The 22,363-nt window shown below is 59.7% G+C and overlaps 6 protein-coding genes across 6 annotated transcripts; 3 read left to right on the top strand and 3 right to left on the bottom strand.

Annotated features, from left to right (window-relative positions):
• Window positions 1-54: 54 nt before the first annotated feature.
• Window positions 55-3,833, bottom strand: PG986_002405 (MutS domain V; the record flags this gene model as incomplete). The annotated part of the gene is made up of 3 exons (XM_066838627.1): window positions 55-3,134; window positions 3,198-3,366; window positions 3,456-3,833. 3 exons carry the CDS (start codon window positions 3,831-3,833, stop codon window positions 55-57), a joined length of 3,627 nt encoding a protein of 1,208 aa, XP_066703691.1.
• Window positions 3,834-5,290: 1,457 nt separating this feature from the next.
• On the top strand, window positions 5,291-6,223 carry PG986_002404 (uncharacterized protein; the record flags this gene model as incomplete). Its single annotated transcript, XM_066838626.1, has 2 exons — window positions 5,291-5,989; window positions 6,188-6,223. The coding sequence occupies 2 exons, from the start codon at window positions 5,291-5,293 to the stop codon at window positions 6,221-6,223; spliced, it is 735 nt and encodes a 244-aa protein (XP_066703690.1).
• A 471-nt stretch (window positions 6,224-6,694) lies between these two features.
• Window positions 6,695-7,231, bottom strand: PG986_002403 (uncharacterized protein; the record flags this gene model as incomplete). Its single annotated transcript, XM_066838625.1, has 2 exons — window positions 6,695-7,035; window positions 7,138-7,231. 2 exons carry the CDS (start codon window positions 7,229-7,231, stop codon window positions 6,695-6,697), a joined length of 435 nt encoding a protein of 144 aa, XP_066703689.1.
• A 723-nt stretch (window positions 7,232-7,954) lies between these two features.
• Window positions 7,955-14,726, bottom strand: PG986_002402 (polyketide synthase; the record flags this gene model as incomplete). The annotated part of the gene is made up of 5 exons (XM_066838624.1): window positions 7,955-8,791; window positions 8,853-13,717; window positions 13,773-13,951; window positions 14,003-14,387; window positions 14,432-14,726. The coding sequence occupies 5 exons, from the start codon at window positions 14,724-14,726 to the stop codon at window positions 7,955-7,957; spliced, it is 6,561 nt and encodes a 2,186-aa protein (XP_066703688.1).
• Window positions 14,727-16,255: 1,529 nt separating this feature from the next.
• On the top strand, window positions 16,256-17,409 carry PG986_002401 (uncharacterized protein; the record flags this gene model as incomplete). The annotated part of the gene is made up of 4 exons (XM_066838623.1): window positions 16,256-16,297; window positions 16,390-16,827; window positions 16,974-17,322; window positions 17,402-17,409. The coding sequence occupies 4 exons, from the start codon at window positions 16,256-16,258 to the stop codon at window positions 17,407-17,409; spliced, it is 837 nt and encodes a 278-aa protein (XP_066703687.1).
• A 2,080-nt stretch (window positions 17,410-19,489) lies between these two features.
• PG986_002400 (Gamma-glutamyltransferase) lies at window positions 19,490-21,290 on the top strand (the record flags this gene model as incomplete). The annotated part of the gene is made up of 2 exons (XM_066838622.1): window positions 19,490-19,884; window positions 19,970-21,290. The coding sequence occupies 2 exons, from the start codon at window positions 19,490-19,492 to the stop codon at window positions 21,288-21,290; spliced, it is 1,716 nt and encodes a 571-aa protein (XP_066703686.1).
• Between the last annotated feature and the right edge of the window lie 1,073 nt (window positions 21,291-22,363).

The raw sequence follows: 22,363 nt of genomic DNA, 5'->3' as shown, positions 1-22,363 counted from the left end.
TTTTGTCTTGTGTGCGAAATTTGAAAACACCTCTCGTCGTACACACTCAAATCATCACAGCGCCTCAATCGCCCTCATCAGCACATCCAAGCTCCGGCCATTCAGGTCCGGCGTCTTCGCCTGGTCCAGCACGGCCGCCACGTCGCTCAGCATGCCCAGCGGGATGTAACAGCCTTGACGCGCCTTCTCCAGACTCTCCTTGAGCCGCGACGTGTGCTCCCACTCCCGCGCTGCCTCCTCGGCCCGCTCAATGACGCTCTCCTTGATCCCGCACATGGCCGCGCAGTGCATACCGAAGCTGCCCTCGGCCACGCCGTCCTCGAGCTTGTACAGGAACGTGATCAGGCGCGCCGCCTCGTCCACGTCGATCTGCATCCGCTTGGCCCGGATCTCGGGGTGCGACTCGAACTCGGTCGCCAGCGAGTGGTAGTGGGTCGCGAAGAAGCCCACACAGCCGATGTGGCTGGCAACGTGGTGCAGCACCGCTTGTGCGACGGCCACACCGTCGTAGCTCGACGTACCGCGGCCGAGCTCGTCGAGAATAACGAGGGAGCGGGGCGTGGCTTCGGACAAGATCTTCTTGGTCTCGGACAGCTCGACGAAGAAGGTCGACTGGGCCGCAAAGATGTTGTCGTTGGCACCGAGTCGCGACATGATGCGGTCGCACGGCGTCAGGCGAGCTCGCGTGGCCGGGATGTGGTGGCCGATCTGGGCCAGGATCACGGCAATGCACGACATGCGCAGGATGGTGGATTTACCCGCCGCATTGGCGCCCGTCAGCAGGTTGATCTTGGCCGAGTCGCCGCCCAGGGTGATGTCGTTGGGGATGAAGTCGTCCACCGTGTTGAGCATGCAGGGGTGGCGCAGCTCTTCAAACTCGACGACGCTCCGCTCCTCGTCCACAAAGGTCGGGCGGCAGCTGGGCTCGCCGAGCGAGGCCGACGACTTGGCCAGGCTGACCAAGCAGTCGAGCTGCGACACGATGCGGATGGCCTGCAGCCAGGTGTCGTTGTCCACGTCGAACTTCTGGAACAGGCGGGTGGCCACCTCCTTGAGGAGCTGCGAGTGCGTCTCTTCCGCTTCCTGCAGCTCGCGAACGAGGTCGGTGAGCTCCTTGAAGTAGTAGCGCTTGACGGCGTTGGTGGCCGACATTTGGTTCCAGTCCTTGGGGACCTTGACCGACTTGGGTACCTCGATCTGGTAGACCTCCTTGCCCACGTCGGTGAACTTGAGGCTCTTGGCCTTGAGCTCCGTCTTCTTCTTCTCCAGCAGCCGCTGCAGGTCTTTCTTGAGGCCGGCAATGGTCGCCGCGTTGGCGTCAAAGTCCTCTTCGATGCCCTCGGCCGGGATCAGAATCTTCTCCTCGCGGGCCTTCTTGCGGTCAAAGGCCGACTTCCAGAAGGCCAAGGGTTCAGTGAGGTCGGGCATGGTCTTGATGAGGCGGTTCACGAGTGTGTTGTCGCTGCTGCCGGAGGAGGCCAGCAGGCTCATGGCGTACTCAATCTGCTCGAACCCGTCAAGGACGCGGACAAAGTCCTCCGGCCGGCAAGCTCCGGCATGGATGCGAGAAATCAGTCTCTCCAGATCAGGCATCTTAGTCATCTCGGAAGAGAACTGCTCTCGAATCTCCGTGTTGCTGTTGAGCATGTCCACGGCATCCAGGCGCTCGTTGATCTTGTCAATGTTGCAGAGCGGGTGGCAGATCCACTGGCGGAACAGCCGCTTGCCAAACGGCGTGATGCACCGGTTCAGCAGGCTGGAGAGGGTGCCGTCGCTGCTGCCGTTGGACGAGTTGTTGAAGATTTCCAGGTTGATCAACGTCTGTCCGTCCAGAATGAGTGTGCCGTTCTTGTGGATGGGGTTGTACCAGGAGAAGTTGCCCTGCGACAAGAGGTTGCGCTCAATCTTGAGCACACGCAGGTACTGCACCAGCGCGCCCAGAGCAGACATGAGCAGGTCCTTGTCCTTGGCCTCGACCAGCGTCGCGGGCCACTCCTCCTTGGTGCCGTCGTCGTCTTTCTTGAAGTACTCGTTGCAGTCGAGCTCGCGGCGGGTAAGGTCCGCGCCCCAGAACTCGGCACCCGACTTGAAGTAGTTCCAGATGGTCGTGGGGGCCGTGGCATTCTTGAGGATACGCAGCGCCTTGGTGGAGAGGTGGGACTTTTCGAGCAGCAGCTCGCGCGGGCTCGTCTGGGCCACGAACGTCTCGAACTTGGTCAGGTCGACATCGTCGTCGAACTCGGAGACGAAGAACTGGCCGGTGGCCGCATCGACAAAGGCAATGCCGAAAGCGGGGTGGCCGTCGACGGTGGATTCCTTGATGGCGGCGCAGTAGGTGGCCATGTCGTCCTGGAGCATAGCGCCGTCGACCAGGGTTCCGCCGGTCAGGATGCAGGCCAGCTCGCGGCGGATGATCTTGTCCTCCTTCTTGGCCTTGCCGCCGTCGCGCTCGCGCATCTCCTTGCCGAGCGCGCTCTCCATCTGGTCGACGCGAGCGACCTTGTAGCCCTTGGCGATGAACTGGTTGGTCCAGATGTCGAGGGAGCTCTCGGGGACGCCGACCATGCGCATGTTGACGCGGTCGGTGAGCTTGAGGTCGAACAGCTGGTGCCCGATGGTGGCGTCGTTCTCGTACAGCTCGTAGAACTTGCCCTTCTTGAAGAAGACGACCGTGTCCCACAGCTTCTGCTTGATCTCCCAGTATTGCCTCTCGAAGGGCGAGAACTTGGCCATCGCAGACGGGGGCACGTAGACGGTGGAGGGGTCGTAGTCGGGGTGGCCGACGGGGTTGCGGTTGATGTCGGACATCTTGGCCAGCCAGGAATAGCGCTGCTCGGGCTCCCGGGTGTGGGCCTGGCCGCGGGCGACGGCGGCTTGTACGTCGGGGGTGTTGGTCTTGCGCAGCTGGACGGGGTTGACGGTGTCGGGGTCGTACTTCCACTGCTGGGCCGTCGAGGTCGAGGGCATCTCCTCCATGGGCTCCTCGTCTTCTGCGTCTTCTTCGGGCTCCTGGCGCGAGGGGGGAGACGAGGCTTGCGAGCGCTTGCGCGCCGTCTGGGGTTTGGATTGGGGGCGCTTTCGCTTCTTTGACGGGGCGTCGGAATCGTCTGACACGACAAAGTCGTCCATTTCCACTGCAAGCAACAAATGTCAGTCAAACGTCTCCATAGGTCGTGGAAAGAGAATCCAAAACTTACTATCATCGGCTTCTTCTGGAGTGGCATCGTCGTTTTCCTCGTAGTCTTCCTCATCTTCGTCCTTGACGACTGGTCGCGTGGCGGCGCGGCGGGAGCGGGTGGGTTTCCTAGAGACCACGACGTCCTCGTCTTCGTCGTCAGATTCGGCGTAGCTGACCTGCTTCTTGGCCTGGAATTGGAAGTTTCGCACGTTAGTTACCAAAACTTTGCTATTTGGGCAGATCTGTGGAAAGAAGACCAATTCGAGGCGTGACTTACCCGGCGGGAAGGGCTGCTGGCCAAGGCCATTTTGGAGATGGCTGTGGCGGGGGTGGCCTGCTTGGGGGTGGCCTCGGAGTGGTTCTCTTGGGAGCTCGAGGGCTCAACGGCGTCGCTGCTGGGGACGGGCGTGATGCTGGTGGCCTTCTTCCTGTTGCTGTTGAGGTGGAGGGAATTGGACTTGGTGGTGCTCTCCTTCAGGCAGGGCGAGGAGTTGGCTTCCTTTGGTGGGGAGGATTTGGCGGATGGGGCGCTGGCGGCATTCTGGGCGGGTTTGGAGAAGAAGCCCAAGATGCTCTTCTGCTTGCCGCCGGTGGAGGACATGGAGCTCGTCTTCTTGGTCAACGACGGCGTCTTGGGAAGCGACTTCTCCCCCATCTTGACGGAATTTCAAGTTTCTTGAGGGAAAGGACAACGACAACAGACAAAAACAAAGGCTCCTCTGGAAATAGACCAGACGATTGACCTCCCGCAGATTTTGAGAAAGAAACAGCAAAATATCCTCAAAAGCAGAGACCCAATGTCAAGAAATTCAAAGGGGAGTGGTTGAGCGGGAGGGAGCATGGAAGAGCGACTGCCGTTGCCATTGATAAGCCGCTCCAAAACGTCAGGGCTCTTTACGCGGTCCCGACCTGGGTAGGCGCGTCTCCCGCATCCAAATTGCTTTTTGGGCACGCGTTCCCCTGTAGAACTGGGTACGTCGGTACGCCATCTACGCGACGCGGGCGCACGGGGCTTCTGAACCAGACCCCCACGCGGCACTTCTCAGGCTCCATACAGGGCGCTACCCCGCCAAAACCACTGGAGCTCCAGGCGCTGACCCTCTTGCATCGATGCTCCGTCTTATTCCAGTGTCTCGGGATGCATTTCACTATTCAGATGTAGCTGTTGAAGGGGCACGAGCCATATGAACTGTCATTTCCCAACCTAAGGCGAATGGGCGTTGACAACGGCGATCAACGGTCCCCTGATGATGTTGCGGGGCTGGCATAGTGTTTGCTTCTGTTCTTCTTTTCCCATTCCGTATTACAGTAGATGGTGGCAGCCGCTGGTTTCTGCCACGCTCATCCATTCTTCTGAGATGTATTTACTACTCTTCTAGCAAATACAGAACTCTCGGCTCGTCATTTCATCGACAGTACCACGCGTAGCCAGGGGTTCTCCAAGGCGAGCGAACTTGACTCTGGCTATTGGTATTTCATTCCCTACCAAAAGCCTGCGGCGGAATGGTGACATTTGCTAACTCAGACCGGTTAAAGTTTCAAATAAGTTAAGTACCGATGGCACTAAGTGGTAGGGACTTTATCTTCTGATCGATATCTCTTTTTCTTTTTCTTATATTTTTCTCTTTTTGGCCATTGGAAGTCTGAACGGCACGCCAACGGAAACAAAACACTCAAAACAGAGCAGATACCGTGATCGGCATCTCTGCGCTATATTGAAATATGATACGACATACCCAACGAGATGAGCTTGGATGGTCAGATCATGCCACTAGGCTTCATTTAGGCGACTCTGCCATTGTATAGAAACCGGTAGGTATCCAATGTTCTCAGTTATCGATATGCATCCCCAAACTCTACGCCATTGAATGTATGTCCCAGTCTAAGATTTCTGGTCGGCGTCGACGTCCAGGGTATCTTGAATCAAGCATTATCCAAACCTTGTTGTTTGAACACCGCATATAAAAAGGGTCGAAACCATGGACCTCACTGGATATTCTCAACAGAGCATCATCGATTCTTGACTGTCGCTCTGCCGCTCCTCCGGCCTTATCTGACACTGACGAACGAGCAAGCCCCCATACAGCATATCTTTAATATGGTTAGTTCAAGATGAAGACTTGTAAGGACTTCTCTCAGCTGCCCGCAGAGCTCCGGCTGGCCATTTGGGCGCACACGCTTCAGGAAGAGGCAAGCAGCCGGCTCGTGCTGGTCCACCAGACACACCACCACGTCCTGCCCTTCAACTACCTCGTCAGCCCTCTCCTCTCGGTGAACAGCGAAGCGCGCGAGGCCGCGCTGAAGTTCTACGAGGTCCACCTGCCCGTCCGTCCTGTGCTGCCGGATCATCTCGACGCCCCGATGGTGCGAGGGTGCTATATCGATACCTGGAGGAAGTATCCCTACGCTCCCACCACGGGAAACTGGCAGGAGTCGGCGGGTAAACTGACTGCGCATCATATCGATGAGTCTTTGGGGGAAGAAACGAGCTGCCGCAAAGTAGGTCGAGGTCGTCAGGGGATGGTGTACCTCAGCACCCAGCACTACTGCTTCGTCCAGTCGTGCGATATCTGGGTCGACACGGGAACCCTGTGCCACGGAGGGCGGGATGCGTACGACTATAAACGTCTCGATATCATCAAAGCCCACATCATGCAGGTCCTAGGGCCCGACTTTACTGGCGTCTGTGTGGAGGACGCGCCCAAGATTGCTAAGACCCATCCCACTGAGAACGACCCCGTCTTTCCAACCACACGGAGCTTTCTCTCCGACTCGATGCCTCCGGACCAAGTAGGCCAGATTCGCGATGCGGTGCGTTTGGATAACTCTTTTCCGGGTGGATATGTGCCACGCTTTTGTTACACCCGGCCTAAGGTTCTAAGAGGCCCTTGGGTCCCTTGGGCCTGTAAAAAAAACACGTTGGCCCAGACCTTAAAGGGGCTTCTTCCGCGCGAAGCGTACGGCGAAAAGAGGCCAAGTCTAATCGAAGAGCTAGCTGACAAAGGACAGGGCGACTATGCGCTGTTGCTATGGGCTGGCTGCTAGGATCACGCGTATTCGCCTTTTCAATTCCAGCACAATCAGGATTGCGCCACAAGCCTTTCTTCTCCTGGGGTCTCTCTTCGACGTCAGCATGGTCACTGTATATCGGAGACAGAAAGCAGATACCTTTTGTGAATAGCCCCATTTATGGACAACGGTTGGGAAACGGCAACGTCGAGTCGACAACGAGTGCTCAGGGACAGACAGTCTTGCTCGTGTTCCATCCCCCATAGACACGCTTAGAGGCAATGAAATCGGGGCTTCTAATGTGTTCACGCGCATCATAAGACTTATCGACCTATAAGAGACAATCGTATGCCTAGAGGATTTATAAAACCTCGCACAAGGTGCGGCTTTGCCACTGCTATTACGCATGTTACCGTTCCAAGTTTTACCCTTCCAAGTTGACACAGTGCTGCTTCCCAACATCGCCGGTGGATGACGCTGCCACTTTCCAAACGACCCGCCACCACATCACATCATCCACCAAACCTCCCCCTCGAACCCCTTTCCCCCGCGCAGCTCTTCCAAGCGCGCCTCCAATGTCTTGCGGATCCGCCCCGCCACCGCCTCCGCCGGCGGCGGCCCCCGCGCGATGGCGTCCGAGTCCTCGGCCCCGGGCTTCATGATGGCGGGGCGGACCCAGGGCACCGACTTGGCGCCCTCGACACTGTCGTAGACGGCCAGGAAGTCGTCCTGGGTGAAGCCGCCGCCCATCAGGACCACGCGCGGTTTCCCCGCGTCGGAGGCCGACAGAGAAAGGCGCTTGGAGATGGCGGTGCGGGCTGCATCGAGGGATGAGCAGACATCAATAACTAAAAGAAGAATTTGGCGTCAGAATGTATGGTCAACGGTGAACTCTTCGGCACGTGGCTGGTGACTATCCAAGTTGTACCGGGGCAGAGAGAGCTGCTCACTTTCAAATTCAGGCTTCAAGATCTCAGTCACTGCCTTGATGTGGTCTGGGATCTTGCCGCAGAGCAAGACGGGGATTGGGGCGTTGGATGTCATCGTCGTGATCGGCGGCTTCCAAATCAGGGTCGGAGGGCAGATTGATAGAATAGACAGGGAATCGAGAAGAGAAGAGAGGGGAACCAATGACTTTATTCCGTTACGTCAGATCTTTATATGTTAAAAGAGCTACCCCTTGCCCAGCTCCGGTAGATCAAGCCATGGCGGCAAACCAGCAGATATGGTTGCACTGGCGCCACGCCACTTGTTGTTTCTTGCTTCTTGCAACTTCTTGGCGGCGCCGGTTTCGCCCGGGGTGCCAAAGGGCTGACTCGATTGGCCAGGCCGTCAGATCTATCGGTTCAGGGCCGAGCTTTCGTCAAGTGAAAAAGAAGACCATGTAAGCAGAGGACGACGGAGGTCCGGGCGACCGTCTTCCGTCAGAAGCCAATCAGCAAAAGCAAGCCACGAGAAAAAGGTGGATGCATCACGATGAAGACCAGGCAACTAAGTATCTGACGAGTTCAAGTATTAGCTATTACTAAGTCTATCTTCGAAAGAAAACCTGCCTTAATGAACGAATGGAGATATGCAGAACAAGGCAAATATATACCTGAACCCGACGTGACAATTTCCCCGGCCTGGTTCCCATCCATGTAGACATGCAAGCATCCACCAAATCCAAACGAGCACAACAAAACGTACCAAAGAAAGACACCCAGTAATGCCAAATCAACCCTTTATATGCTTCTCCTCCACTCTTCCCAGCATGATCCCCCAAACCTACTTGCCCCCACTGGACGTCTTGCTCACAATCAACGCCGCCAACTCCGTGACATTGGCCGACGTCAGCAGCTCCAGGATCTGCAGGTTGGCGCCCAGCTCGCGCGTGATCCAGTTGCGCACCTCGATGGCCGTCAATGAATCAAGCCCGTAGCTCGTCATGGACCGCTGCGCGTCCACGTCGTCGCGCGCCACCGACAGCACCTCGCTCAGCTTCTGCATAATCCCCCGCGTCGCGACGTCGACCATCTCGTCGGCGCTCTTGGCCGCGCGGTAGGCGTCGCGGTACGACACGATGGCCGCAGCCGCGCCACCATTAGCTGACATATTGGCCAAAGCGGACGCCTTGAGGTGAGTGAAACGGGGGTCGCTGGCGTAGTAGGGCAGCGCGCCGGTAGTGCTGTTGGGCACCAGCTTGAGACCCGTCAGACACTGCGCCGGGCAGTTCTTGTTGCCGGACGTGGCGACGGCCAACAGGGCCAGCACCTCGGTCTCGGAGACGGACTCGTCGCCAAAGTTCTTGAGGATCTCGCCCTCGCGCTTGGCGCCGGTCTCGGCGATGTAGCCCGCGCCCGTGACGGCGGTCAAGTCGAGGGCGACGCCCGGCAGGCCCTGGCGGTTTCGGTAAGCGGCAAAGCCGTCCAAGAACGTGTTGGCCGCGGCGTAGGCGGCCTGGCCACGGCTTCCCAGGACGCCGGCGGCCGAGGAGAAGAGGACGAAGTAGTCGAGCTGGGCGTTGGCCGACTGCAGGACGTTGTGCAGGTTCCAGGTACCGTCGACCTTGGATCGTACGGCGTCGGCGAAGGAGTCGTGCGTCATGTCCTCGAACATGCCATCCTGTAAGGAAGAAAATTAGTACATGTAGAGAAGTGACCTGGTTGAAAGGTCTGTGACTTACGCGAAGAACCATGGCGGCGTGAACGACACCACAAATAGGCGGCAGCGTCGATCCGCACTGGTTGACGAACAGACGAACCTGCTGCTCACTGGCGACATCGCACGTCTTGACCACGACGGTGGCCCCGAACTGCTGCGCCGCCTCCCGGATGACCTTCTTGACCTTCTTGTCGTTGCCGCCGCTGCGCGACAGGAGCACGATGTGGCGCGCACCGTGGGCGACCATCCACTTGGCCATGCTGCGTCCCAAACCACCGGTTCCCCCGATGAGGACGTGCGTGCCGTTGGGGTTGAGGCTCGCGCCGGCTGTCGAGTGCGCGACCTTGACCTGCTCGCCGGCCCGGGGCGCGACGACGACGGGGTGGAAGCAGCCCTGCTGCACCATCTGCAGGCCCATCTGCAGATCCGAGACGGGCAGCACCACCGCGCCGCCGAGGGGCTTGAACGCGCCCCGCGCGAACGCATCAGCCACAGCCCCAAGAGCCGCCGCCATGACCTTGGGTCGGGCCGCCGCCAGCTTGGGCATGTTGATGGTCGTGAAGGTGACGTTCTCGGCAAGGCGCTGCTTGGTCCCGTCGTTGCGGCCACTAAGCGAACTCTGGATCTCAACGATGCGGCCAAAGGGCGCGACGCACTCCCAGACTTTGGCTTCGTCGGCCGCCGAACTGCCGTGCGTGTTGCCGCACGAGCTCGTCAGCACAGCGTCCATCCCGTGGCCTTGCGTGGCGGCGCGCACTTCACGCTCAAAGTACAGGCTGGCCGTGCACAAAACACGCGCCGAATCGACGCCGCAGGACCGGATGATGGTGTCGCGCCGCTCTTCGTCGCTGACCACCACAAAGGTATCGGCGCCGAGATGTTGCGCGACATGCATAGCAGCCAGACCAGCATCGCCGCTGACCTGGATAAGGACCATTTCGCCTCGTTGGATGCGCGCGACTTCAGCGAGGGCGTAGTAAGCGCTGCCGAACGCGTGCGGGATCAGGGCCGCGTCCTCGAAGGAACAGCCCTTGGGGACGGGGATCGCGCTGGTGCCGCGGGCGCGGGCGTGGGTGCCGAACTTGGCCTCGGTCAAGAGGCACACCTTGTCGCCGACGCTCACGTTAGCCACGGCACGGCCGGCGCGGGTGACGACGCCGCTGCAGGGACGCATCGGGAGCGGCGCCGAGGCCTGGTCGTGCATGATGGAGGCCACGTCGTCGGGGCCGAGACTGCTGGCCTTGACCTCGATCTCGACCTCGTCGTCACCGAGAGGCTGCTTGGGGTCGGCAGCCGAGTCTTCGAAGAACAAAGCGTCGAGGGACCCCTCGACCTCGGTCGCGAGCTGGATCTGGCGGCCGGGCTGGGCGAAGGTCTGCAGGTAGGGCACCGAGGGGCCGCACTCGCGGTGCACCCGCAAGTCCATATCGACATCCGGCACGATGCGGGGCACAACAAGCATGCCGTCTTGCTCGGCGAACTCGACCTCGGCCTCGGGGCTCTCGGCCAGGACGGCTCGTCGGAACGCGTCCTCGATCAGCTCCGCCTGGCCGCCGACGTCCAAGCAGCTGTTGGGCTCGAGGTCGAGCGTGACGGCAACCTTGCCCAGCTCCGAGCGCGCCGTGCGGATGAAACCGAGAGCCATGTTGGCGTTGGGGTGGGTCGGGACACGGCACGCGCCTCGGGTCACCCACATGAGGCCGCCGCTCTTGACGATCAGCTTCTGGATCTGCTCGAACCTAGGCTTGCCGATGGACGCGAGCAGGGGCTCGTCGAGCTCGGACAGGACGATGAAGAATCCCGTGTAGTCCGTGAGGTCGTCGAGCGACGACACCTCGGCGTCGATCTCGGTGTTCTGCTCAATGGCCTGGCGCAGGTCGAAGACGAGGTGGTCGTTGGCCGGTCGCTCCGTCACAATCACAACGCGGCGGCCGTGCGTACCGATGTGCGCCTTGCTGGCGCCGTTGAGCTGCGGCTCGCGCGTCTGCTCCCACTGCACCGAGAAGCAGAGCTCTCTGGGCTTGGTCGGTTCGAGCCTGGCGCGCTTGACCGAGGACAGCTCGATCCCGGCCATCGTGACTAGGGGCGTCTCGCTGCCCGCGGGGAAAATAAGCTCCGTCGTGAAGGTCTCGTTCTTCTCGTCCCTAATCGAATTGACAACGAACTTGCGGCCCTCGGTGGCGCGGTCGTGCTGGGCCGACTTGGACAGGTGTACCTGGATCTGCTTGATGGCCGACGGCAGCTGCGGCACGGCGGTGCCCTCGATGCCGCAGCCGACCTGGGTGGCCTGCATCATGCTGTCCAAAAAGGCCGGGTGCATCACGTAGTTGCTCTCGTGCTCGTTGGGCATGCGGAAGTGCGTCTCCATCTGCGAGCACTGCACGCTGCAGCTGTTGCCGTGCACCGTCATGTTCTTCATGGTCCAGAACTCGAGCGGGTACGTCGTGCCCTCGGCGCCCATGTTGAGGTAGAACTGCGCCGCTGGCACCTGCAGCGCGTCCTTGGGGATCGCCAGGCGGCTGCGGGACTTGGGCGAGGAGGCGCGCGGGCTGAGTCTGCCGTTGCTGGTCGACGCCGGCTTAGCCTCGACTAAGCCGCGGCAGTGCTCCAGCCAGCCGCGGGAGGGCTCGTAGCTGATGATGTGGAACTCGTCCTTGGGCGCGCTGCTGTCGCGGCAGGGCCGGAAGTTGACCATCATCTCGACCTGCTGGTCCTCGAGCAGGAAGAGGTGCTCGTTGACCTTGAGGTCGCGCACCTCGAAGCCGGCCACCTCTTCGATGCCGAGCATGACGGCGCGCTGGCTGGCGGCCTCGATGATCATGGACAGGAAGCTGGACATGGGGAACACGATGCGCTGCTGGAAGATGTTCTCGCGCATCCAGGGGATGTCGTTGAGCCGGATGAAGTTGCGCCACGTCGGCTCGAGGTCGCTGCTCCAGTCGGCCAGGACGCCCAGCAAGTCGTTGCGGGCGAACGGCTTGAGGCGGTGCTGACGCGTGATGCGGCTCTCGTACCAGCATCGCTGGCGGGACCAAGGATAGGCGTACAGGAAGGGGATGAGCACGGGCTTCTCCATCTCGGCGCGGTTGTGGTTCACGTTGAAGAAGTCCATGCCCTCGTAGCCGCGCACGAAGAGCTGGCCGGCCAACTCCAGGCACGTCTCGGCGGCGTCGCGGTTCCGCACGAGCGCCGACAGGTACGAGGGCGACTTGTTGGCGGGCAGGCCTAGCGCCTTGAGCGACTGCATGATGGGGCCCTTGAGGGCCGCGGCGGGGCCGATCTCGATGAGCAGGTCGGGCGAGGCCTCCTGGACCAGCTTCTGCAGGGCCCGGTGGAAGCGGACGGGGTTGGTCAGGTTGTCGACCCAGTACTGCGGCCCGAGCTCGTCGGTGCGGATCTTGCGCGAGCGGACCGACGAGAAGAACTCGACGGCGCCGTTGTTGTCGCAGAGCTTGATGTTGGCAATGGCCTCGTGGTACGAGTCCGCAATCAGCTGCATGTGCGAGCTGTGGTAGGCCACGTCCACCTGCAGCTTGCGGTTGAACAGGCCCATGTCTGCGAGGTTGGCGCCGATGATGTGGATGGCCTCGGCGTCGCCCGAGACGGTGGTGGACTCGGGCGAGTTCTCACAGGCGGCCACTGCCCGCAGGCCGCGGGGAAGCTGCTTGAGCATGGGCTGCAGCTCCTCGGCGCCCATGCCGACCGCCATCATGGCTCCGGCGACGTCGGGGTGCGTCTGCTTGAGTCGCACGATGGCCTGGCCACGGTAGTAGGCGGCCGACATGGCACCCTCCAGCGTCAAGGCTCCGGCAGCATAGGCCGCGCCAATCTCTCCGCTGGAGTGACCAGTGACAGCCGAGGGCCTGATGCCCCACGACGTCAAGAGGTCGACGAGCGCGATCTGCACCGCGCTGCAGATGGGCTGGCTGATGTGGGCCTTGTTGACCTGCGACTCCTCCTTGCTTCGCAGCAGCTCCTCGAGCAGCGAGAAGTCGGAGCCGATCCGCAGCAGGTGCTGGTCCGCCCGCTTGATGGCCGAGGCGAAGACGGGGTGCGACGGCATCAGCTCGCGGCCCATGGCGTGCCACTGGGCGCCCTGGCCCGTGAAGACGAAGGCGACCTTGGGCGACTTGACCGCCACGCGCCGCGGGACGGCGTCGGCGCTGTTGAGGGCCACGGCCAGCGAGCTGCAGACGTCGGTGACGAGGGCCACGCGCCACGGCATGTGCGACCGGCGCTGGCACAGCGTGTAGGCCAGGTTGCGCGGCATCGTGGTCTGGTACAGCTCGGCGTGCTGCTCGAGGAAGATGCCGAGCTTCTCCATGCTCTGGCGCAGGGCGGCCTCGTCGTTGGCGCTCAGGACGAAGAGGCGCTTCAGCATGATGTGGTCACTGGTCTTGGCGATGTCGAAGAGAGACTCGCTATCCTCTGCCGGTGCCGCTTGCAGGATGGCATGCCCGTTGGAGCCGCTGTATCCAAAGTTGTTGACGCAGACATACTGCTTTTCGAACCCAATCGGCTTCTGTCTTGTGGGGATCTCAATGTTCCACTTTGTGAGCGGGATCTTGGGGTTGGGCTGCTCAAAGTCGGCGTTGGGCACGATAAACCCCTTTTCCAGCATCAGAGCGGCCTTGATGACGGAGATGATGCCACTGGCGTTTTCCAGATGACCAATATTGGACTTGACGGATCCGAGCTGGAGAGGGTCCTCGCCCGACCGCCCCTTGCTGACTGCCCGGAAGATGGCAGTGGCTTCGATCGGGTCACCAACAGCGGTGCCGGTGCCGTGTGCCTCGAAGAACCCGACCTTGCCGGGCTCGATCTTGGCTTGCTCCATGACATCGCGCACCAGCCTCTCCTGCTCCTCTGGGCTTGGGGCCACGATGCCTTCCGACACCAGTCAGTAAACAGGCATAGGACGGAAAGTGGAAAAAGTACGTACCGACTGTTCTGCCATTGTGGCTGAGTCCCGTGTGCGCGATGACGGCGCGTACGTGGTCCTTGTCTTCTAGCGCCTTGTCGAGAGGCTTTAATATGATACAGCCAACGCCTTCACCTCTGGCGTAGCCGGACTTGGCGCGGTGGTCAAACGCGTACGTCTTGCCGGACTCGGCGAACAGCCTGCAATGGTCAGATTCCGCCTGCTCTCTGGCAAGAGTCGGTTATGCATACCTTAACTTGGCCATGGACACCCATACATCGGGCTGGGTGATGAGATGTGACGCCCCGACGATGGCCTGGTCGGACTCGCCGTTGCGGATGCTCTGCACCGCCATGTGGAGCGCGTGCATGCTCGAGGAGCAGGCCGTGTCGACCGTAAAGGTCGGGCCGCGCAGGTTGAAGAAGTAGGCGATGCGCCCCGCCAAGAAGGCGCCCTGGGCGCCCGTGGGGTCGTACATGGGCGCGTCGTCGAGGTCGCGCAGGTTGCCCATGCGGTGCTCGTTGTCCGGCCCGCCGACGAACACGCCGACCCGCTTCCCGCTGATCTGCTCTTTGGGGATCCCGGCATTCTCGATGGCCTCGTAGGTGCACTCGAGCATGAGCCGTTGTGTGGGGTCTGTTGGAAGCAGTGTAAGCAAAGTGAAACGTACAGTAGAACACATGAGGCATACCCATAGTCTCTGCCTCCTTTTTTCGTCATGTCGAAGAAGCCGGGGTCGAACATCTCCAAGTCTTGTGATATGAAGTAGCCTCCTTGTGAGTTGATGGTGCCCTTCTTCTCCGGGTTCGGGTGGTTGTAGGCGTCCTGGTTGAACCGGTCTTTCGGGACCCTGGACCACCCGCTCCGGCACTTGGTCAACAGCTTCCAGAAGTCGTCCGGGGTCGACACGTCGCCCGGCAGGCGACACGCCATGCCGACAATGGCGATCGGCATCAAGTCGTTCTTGGACCCCATCGTCTCGTCTGTGATGTTTCTATTCTTTTTTTCGTCTTCTTCTGGAAAACCGGGACCAACAACCAAATACAAGAGAAACGAACGGCAACAGTGGCTAGGACTGGAGCTACCAAAATGGGATATAGTCCAAGTCAGTCAGCAGTGTATAGGTTGGGTTTCCGTTGGTCATATATGGGCTGGTCGAGATATACTGATCGCGATTGGCGGCTGGGACCAAGCGCTCTCCGCTGGGTAAAACGCGCCCTTAGCCTCTCGGCGGATTCGTCTCTATTGTTTTGCTTGGCAGGACAGTCTTCTGCTGGCGTCGGTTGCAGGTGAGCTAAATGGCAGGTCCGAAGATGCAGAGGGCAATGTGACATGTGCCAGTTCCCGAGGGCACATTTTGACAGGAATAGATGGCGCGGAAAACGTCCTGGCGCCCATCGGATCAGCCGCGGGGCAGCGAAGTCTAAAGACGCCAGTATTCCGGCTATGAAGCACGACATGGTCCGAGTAAGGTGCCTCCTTTGGCTGCGTTCCTTCGAGTCTCCCGGAAAAGGGCCGCCGCGTGGGGTGTGGCGGGTGCCTGACGCGTCCAGCCATTGGCTCGACTTGCTTTGTAATCCAGAGACGGACCAGGCCTTGCATGGCTTGAGACTGACAAGGTTACCAGGGCAGTAGACGATAGACGATACTGTCTCGATCTGGCCAGACATGAGTCCTGGGCGGACCACATGTCGATGGAAACCGGGAGCGTTCCAACATGCATGCAGGGTGGGATTAAGCATACCGGACAGGAGAATAGAGAAAGTCAGGGTGCCGTGGGTTCGGACTTCCAAGCTTCGCACCGGCCAGAGGCACTAGGAAATTGAAACCGTTTGGCGCCAACACCCTGAGGAGCTTAAGGGCGCCCTGGGCTGGTGCTTAGTCGTCGCTCGAGCTAGTTACTTCCCAGAGAAATCTAGTGTTTAAAATAACCATGACAGACTACAAGCCACCGTGACCTAGCGTCGGCTTCCACAATCCCATCCCATCCTGTTCTGCATTCCGATCTGGAGGCAAATGGGACAGGACATCCATCCGCTCTCCTCTGCCGGTTCTCTGGCGTAGACGGGCAAAAAGTCTAGGCGGGCTGCAAGCCATCTGGCGCACCGGGGCCGGCGAAAGACTAGATGCTTGTATTGGTTAGCCCAACTCAAAATGGCCAAGATGGGATGGCCAAAGGACGGTTGGAAGTGCTGACTAACCGGCCACTACTCCACGGCACGAGAAAAGGATAGAGGGAAGATGCCACTAGGTCTCGACTAGAAGGGCCAGTGCCGAAGGGGAAAGCTAAACCAGACGTAATGCCCGGCACCAAAAGCCCATCTCGGAGAATACTTATAACATTTCGACTTCTGCCGTTTCATGAGTCTGACAGGAGACCAGAGCACAAAACCGATACGCATCACGCCAGCCCAAGAGAACAACTTGCTACTTGACCGGTCCTCTCTACTCAACATACCACACCAGCCGCCCAGTGCCCATCTCCGCCAACACATCTACCCACCATGAAGTTCCTCTGCTTGCCCGGTGCTTACGGAAGCGCAAAGGTAGGAAGCCACTCACTCCCATAACCCAAGCTTCCAAGACGAGAGAACTACTCCATGTATACGCAGATGAGTGGCTGACGGTGGCCTCACAGAACTTTGGCGTCCAACTGGGACCTTTCGCCAAGCACGTGGAGGACAGGGGCCTGGCCAACTTCACCTACACACAGGGCGTGCACGAGGTGGACCCTCCCGCCGGCTGGGAGCACTACTTCGGCGCGCGCCCCGTCTACCGCTTCATCGACTGCACCAGCGGCGACGGCGGCGACGCCTTCGAGATCCTGCGGCGCGTGCGGCACATCCCCCGCGGCCTGACGCCCGAGGCCACACTGCGCCTGTTCAAGAAGGAGGACGACGAGGTCTTCGACACGAGCAGCGCCCAGGAGGCCCTCGACTCCATCTTCAAGACCATCGACGAGGACCCCGAGGTCGACGCCCTGATCGGGTACTCGGAAGGCGCCATGCTGGCGGCGTCCATCTGCTGTGAGGAGAACCGGCGGTTCGAACAGGAGGGCATTCCCAGACGCATCAAGGTAAACCATATCCATCATGTCACTTCCTAGCTATTTCCTTTCGAGTCACTTGCTTCTGGTGGCCTGCGCTGGTATGAGACGAAAAGCAAAAGGGCGAAAAAGCAAGGGAAACAGGAAAAGAAAAAGTAATCTAATCACTTGTCTAGTTTGCCATCTTCTTCGCCGGGTCTCCTCCTCTGGCCATCGAGGACGGCGAGTGCACCGCCAAGCTGGCCGACGAGTGCGGCCCCGTCATCGACATCCCGACCCTGCACGTCTTCGGCACCAACGACCCCCTGGTCTACTGCGCTGTGGCTCTGTACAACTCGTGCAACCCCGATACAGCCGAGCTGTACGACCACGGGCTCGGCCACCTGGTCCCGCGTGACGCCGACAACGTCGAGCAACTCGGCGACATCCTGCAGAAGATCATCAAGAAGATCCAGAAGGCCGAGACGGCTGGCACGGGTACTCCCTGCAGCGAGTTTACCGAATTCAGCGACTCGACCGATTGCAGTAAGTCGGACTGAAGTAGTCGACGTCATGGACCCCGTTAGGGACTGGCGTAATGCATTTGTGTTGACGGCATGGACAGGTCGCTAGACAGGTCGCCAAGAGTGCTGGGTGCGAGGCTCGGTTGGGAAGAGGGGGATTGGAGATTGGATTGGCTTGGGGAAAGGTGTAAGGATATTTTGACTTTACCACTACATGATCACTGCAGATACCAAACCACATAGGAGCTGAAGTAATGTATCGAGACTTACGCGAACAATAGAGCAGTTGCACACTCCCTTACCCGATGGACTAGAGCCGAGAGCTGCCGAAGCCAGACTCCATCCTGGACATGTTGATCTTTCCTGACCAAGTGAAGTCGAAATAGACTCTTCTGGAGTGACGCGGCTGCATTAGTGCGAAGGGAAGAGCCTAGATGGCCGTTCATGCCAATCTGGATCGGTGTCAGACTTGTCCTAGAGCGGCACCGCCATCACCCAATCGAATATCCATGATGCGTGCAGTTACTGTATCCGACCTGGACAGCCCTCACCGACCTAGTCAGGGTATCCCAAAAGGGCGATCGGGAGAGTTCAGGCGCTTCCGTCGGACCTTGATTCGATGCTCGCTTTGGCCGGTGGACTTCGCTAGCGACTCAGTTTTGGCCACTGATCTTCTGGTCTTATTCAGCGCCAACCTAACCATCTACTGAGTAATCGTGTCTTGCACGCACTGCTATCCGCAATCGGAACAACAAGAGGCCTCAGCCAGTATGGCCATCTTCCGGTCGCCCTTGTATGCGATATTTGTGAGGATGGGAGGGAACCCAAGCTGCTTTGTTGCCTCCCCGCACTTCACCATCGTTATCAGTACATGTGGCCATAGACAGATCGTTAAATCAAAACCCATCCATGCAGATGCAATCCAACCCTGGCCTGTCACCATGTCCGGTGCCTGCACTATTGGTGATGTCGTATTGATCCCCTGGAACACTGTCGAAAAGGGGTTGTTCTTGAGACTATACGCCATATGCGATGCAGCCGGGCAATGAGCACGAGTACAGTCACTCAAGCCGGCAGTGCCGCGCTGGCCATTTGGCTGGAATAGCCAAGGAAACAGTCCCACACGTTGGAAAGATCTAGCCGATCGATCTGATCCAACGTACATCCGCCAGAGCTTCGACGAAGAGCCAAGGCAAGATCAAGATCACGTCCAGGCAGAAAGACAGTCGGCTGCCGGGACTGGTCTGTATCTGCTAAACTGGACTAGAGGACATCCGTGATAGGTCATTGCATGGCATCATACCGATATCACCTACTAGCGAACAAGAGAAATGAATTCTTTCGTGGATTGGTATGAGTGGTTAGCAATCCTCCATTCTGGTCACATCCGTTACGACGTACTCACTCCAATTTGGATACTGTTGATTGCCCATAGGTCACCCCCACTGGGTTCGCGACTCGGCCTTGGCGAATGGTGTGTCCCTGCACTTAGCAGCAGGCTGCATCGACTCCCGCTGTTGCATTTGGTTCTCCAACCGATATGATATAGATGGTGACGCTGTGTAACTCGAGATAGAAGCACTGGACCGGCAATTTCGACTGTGTCATCGGCATATTGTTCTACAACAGCCCCCGCCGGCAGCTTATCCCTCACCGCTGGGCATTCTCAAGCACATTAGGCAGTCTTGTTTCTCTACGTACTTCGGTCGCAAGTGCAATGGCGCGATGCGACACAGGCCCTGTGCTATCAGCGTCGATAAGCCTTATCGCCTGGCCGTTAGGTTCGAATCTGTACCCAAGGCTACCTAGCCTGCTAGCTGCCAGGTCCAGTTGCTTGTTGCCGCAGCGATCACCGCCTCCGCTGTAGGGAGCTGCCTCTTTAGGACTAAGCAGCCCATCTGCACCGCAACCGTGCCGCATGTCTCTCGGTGAGGTGCAGATGTCGTGATCACTATTGCCTATGCGAAAACAAAAACCGGGGGGCTGGCTGATAGCGGAGAGGGGTCGCGACTGCATGATTAGAATGCGCAGTCGCTGCATACATAGAACAAGTAGCTCATGTCTCCATCGATGCAAATTCCGTACCGCTCTTCACTCTGCCACGCTACGTTCACGCTCGCTCAATCGTTCCTGGCCCGACCATCTCCGTCGCAGCCGAGCCCGCCAGTGCAAGTAGGAGAGAGACGAAGATGCGTCGCGGTACACCTTCCCAGCTGCTAACGGCGGCCCATCTGCTCGGGTCTGTCCTCGGAGCAATCTGCGCGCCTCCGCCGCCGCCATACAACAACAGCAGCAGCATCCCCGAACTCGGCGCCGTCGCGTCCGAGAGCTCCGTCTGCAGCAGGATTGGCACAGACCTCCTCGAAGCCGGCGGCAATGCGGCCGACGCCCTGGTCGGCACCGTCTTTTGCGTGGGCGTCATCGGCATGATGCACAGCGGCATCGGCGGCGGGGGCTTCATGCTCGTGAGGGCGCCCGACGGCACTTACGAGTTCATCGACTTCCGCGAGGTCGCGCCCGCGGCGGCGTTTGAGGACATGTACAAGAACAACACCGATGCGAGCTTGTACGGCGGTCTTGCGAGGTAAGTCACATGTACACACGGAGTCGTTCCTTCGCACCAAGTACCTACAGCGGGAGACGGCCTGGCTTACGAGACCTGGTTTTAGCGGGGTGCCCGGCGAGCTGCGGGGCTTGGAGTACCTGCACACCAACTACGGCGCGCTGCCCTGGGCCCAGGTCATGGCGCCGGCCATCAAAGTCGCCAGGGACGGGTTCCGCGTCACCGAGGACCTCGTCCGCTACATGAACACGGTGAGCGGCGACGGCAAGTTCTTCACCGAGGACCCCTCGTGGGCCATTGATTTCGCGCCCCATGGCTACCGCGTCAAGCTCAATGAGACCATGACCCGCAAGCGGTACGCCGACACCTTGGAGGTCATCGCCAAAGAAGGGCCCGACGCCTTCTACCGCGGCGCCATTGCCAAAGCGACTGTTGCCGCATTGCAGGCTGCCAATGGGACCATGACGACGGACGATCTCAAGAACTACACGGTGGCACTGCGCAAGCCGTCCAACATTACCTACCGTGGCTACAAGCTGACGGCCTGCGGTGCGCCGGCCGGCGGATCCGTGGCCTTGAGCGCCCTCAAGATCGTGGAGAGCTACGACGGTTTCGGAGACGACTCGCAACTGAACCTGACCACCCACCGCCTCGACGAGGCCATCCGGTTCGCGTACGGCGAGCGCACCAGCCTGGGCGACCCCTCCTTCCTCGACGGGATCCTCGAGTACCAGGACTCGATGCTGTCCGACGCGACGACGGCCGAGATCCACGCCAAAATTTCCGACACCACGTCGCGCAACGTGTCGTACTACGACCCCAAGGGCATCGAGAGCCTCGAGACGCCGGGCACGAGCTACGTCGGCACCGCGGACAAGAGCGGCCTGGCCATCAGCCTGACGACCACCATCAACACCCTGTTCGGGTCGCAGGTCATGGTGCCCGAGACGGGCGTCATCATGAACAACGAGATGAACGACTTCTCCATCCCGGCCTCGAGCAACGCCTTCGGCTACATCCCCAGCCCGGCCAACTACATCCGCCCCGGCAAGCGCCCGCTCTCGTCCATCTCGCCCACCATCGTCGAGAGCGCCGACGGGAAGCTGTACCTGGTCGTCGGCTCCGCGGGCGGCAGCCGCATCATCACCGCGACGATCCAGAACATCCACCACGTCCTCGACCGCAACATGACCACGCCCCAGGCGCTGGCGCAGCCGCGCCTGCACGACCAGCTCGTGCCCGACCAGGTCTCGTTCGAGTACAGCTACGACAACGGCACCGTCGCGTACCTGAAGGGGCTCGGCCACAACGTGACCTGGGTGGCGCCGGGCCAGAGCACGGCGCAGGCGCTGCGGATGCTGCCCAATGGCACCTTCGAGGCGGCCGGCGAGCCGCGACAGGCCAACTCGGGCGGGTTCGCGGTTTAGGGCTGGGCGGAGGAGTTGGTAAGGAGTGTTGCGTTCTAATGAATGGTTCGTCGTTTGGTGGTTTAGCTGGCTGGCCGTCTGACGGGAGCTAGCGACGTGGTCGGCAGAAGATTGTACGTCACTGTAGACCCAAAACAGCCATCTCGCCCCATGCCATCCCATCTTGGTTTCATCAGTTGTCAGCCTCATCGACTAGCCCGATGCCGGCACAAGCAGACAAGCCCGTCCGTTCTCGAGGTTCTTGTGTGCCCACCTGGACAACTGATGGCGTCGCGTGATTGGTGGAGTTTCTAAATTTACCCGTGTCGAAACACTAGCCCCCTTTACATAAACAACCCAAGCCCACTTGCCATGCCCCCCTCCACTCTCTCTCTCTCTCGTCTCTCTTTTGTTCATGCTAGCCCCCCTGTCGCAGGTCGCCCAACTGCCGCTGATCGCTCCCTATCCGGCCCCTGCCGAATCTCGGTTCGCACCCACATCAACCCATCGAAAGAAATCCAGGAAGTGTTGGCACGTCCCGTTCTTCACGGAGTAATTGTTCAGACGCGTCGTTCAAGGCAGAAGCAGCTCTCTCTGGGCCTCTCGGTCGGTCATTTTCCTTCCTATCAATCGACCATTCATCTCCTGCATGCCTTGCCCAGTCCACGTACGTAGCAGCCAGACCCATCGAGGGTTCGTCTAATAAATTACAAGTCTGCATTTCATGCGGAGCCCCTGCCCGTGCCGCGGTGCCACCCTTCCATAACAGTGTTGCTGTAACTTACAGTAGTCCTCATCCTAGCCCATAATGGCATTTCATCTTGGCCAAGCGTGACCCGACAAGGCCACTTGACGAACCCGAAATCGATGCAGGAATGTCGGTCCATGGAGCACTGATCTACCCTCGGTAACCGGTCCATTGTCGGGCCAGGATCGACAGCCAGGGCGAGCCCAGTTACGGAGTCCCTGTTGCCCAGGAGCGGGCCTGCAGGCGTAGAGTTGGTGTTGTACCTTGCTCGTGGAGGTAGGTCGACCCTGGATGTCCGCCAGTGGCAGAGCATAAAGTCAAGATGATCCCCGGCGCAGTCCCAAGA

Source organism: Apiospora aurea (assembly GCF_038362705.1).
Source record: "Apiospora aurea strain CBS 24483 chromosome Unknown utg000002l_segment0_segment0, whole genome shotgun sequence".
Taxonomy (NCBI): Eukaryota; Fungi; Ascomycota; class Sordariomycetes; order Amphisphaeriales; family Apiosporaceae; genus Apiospora; species Apiospora aurea.
This window is presented reverse-complemented; position numbering and strand designations above follow the sequence as displayed.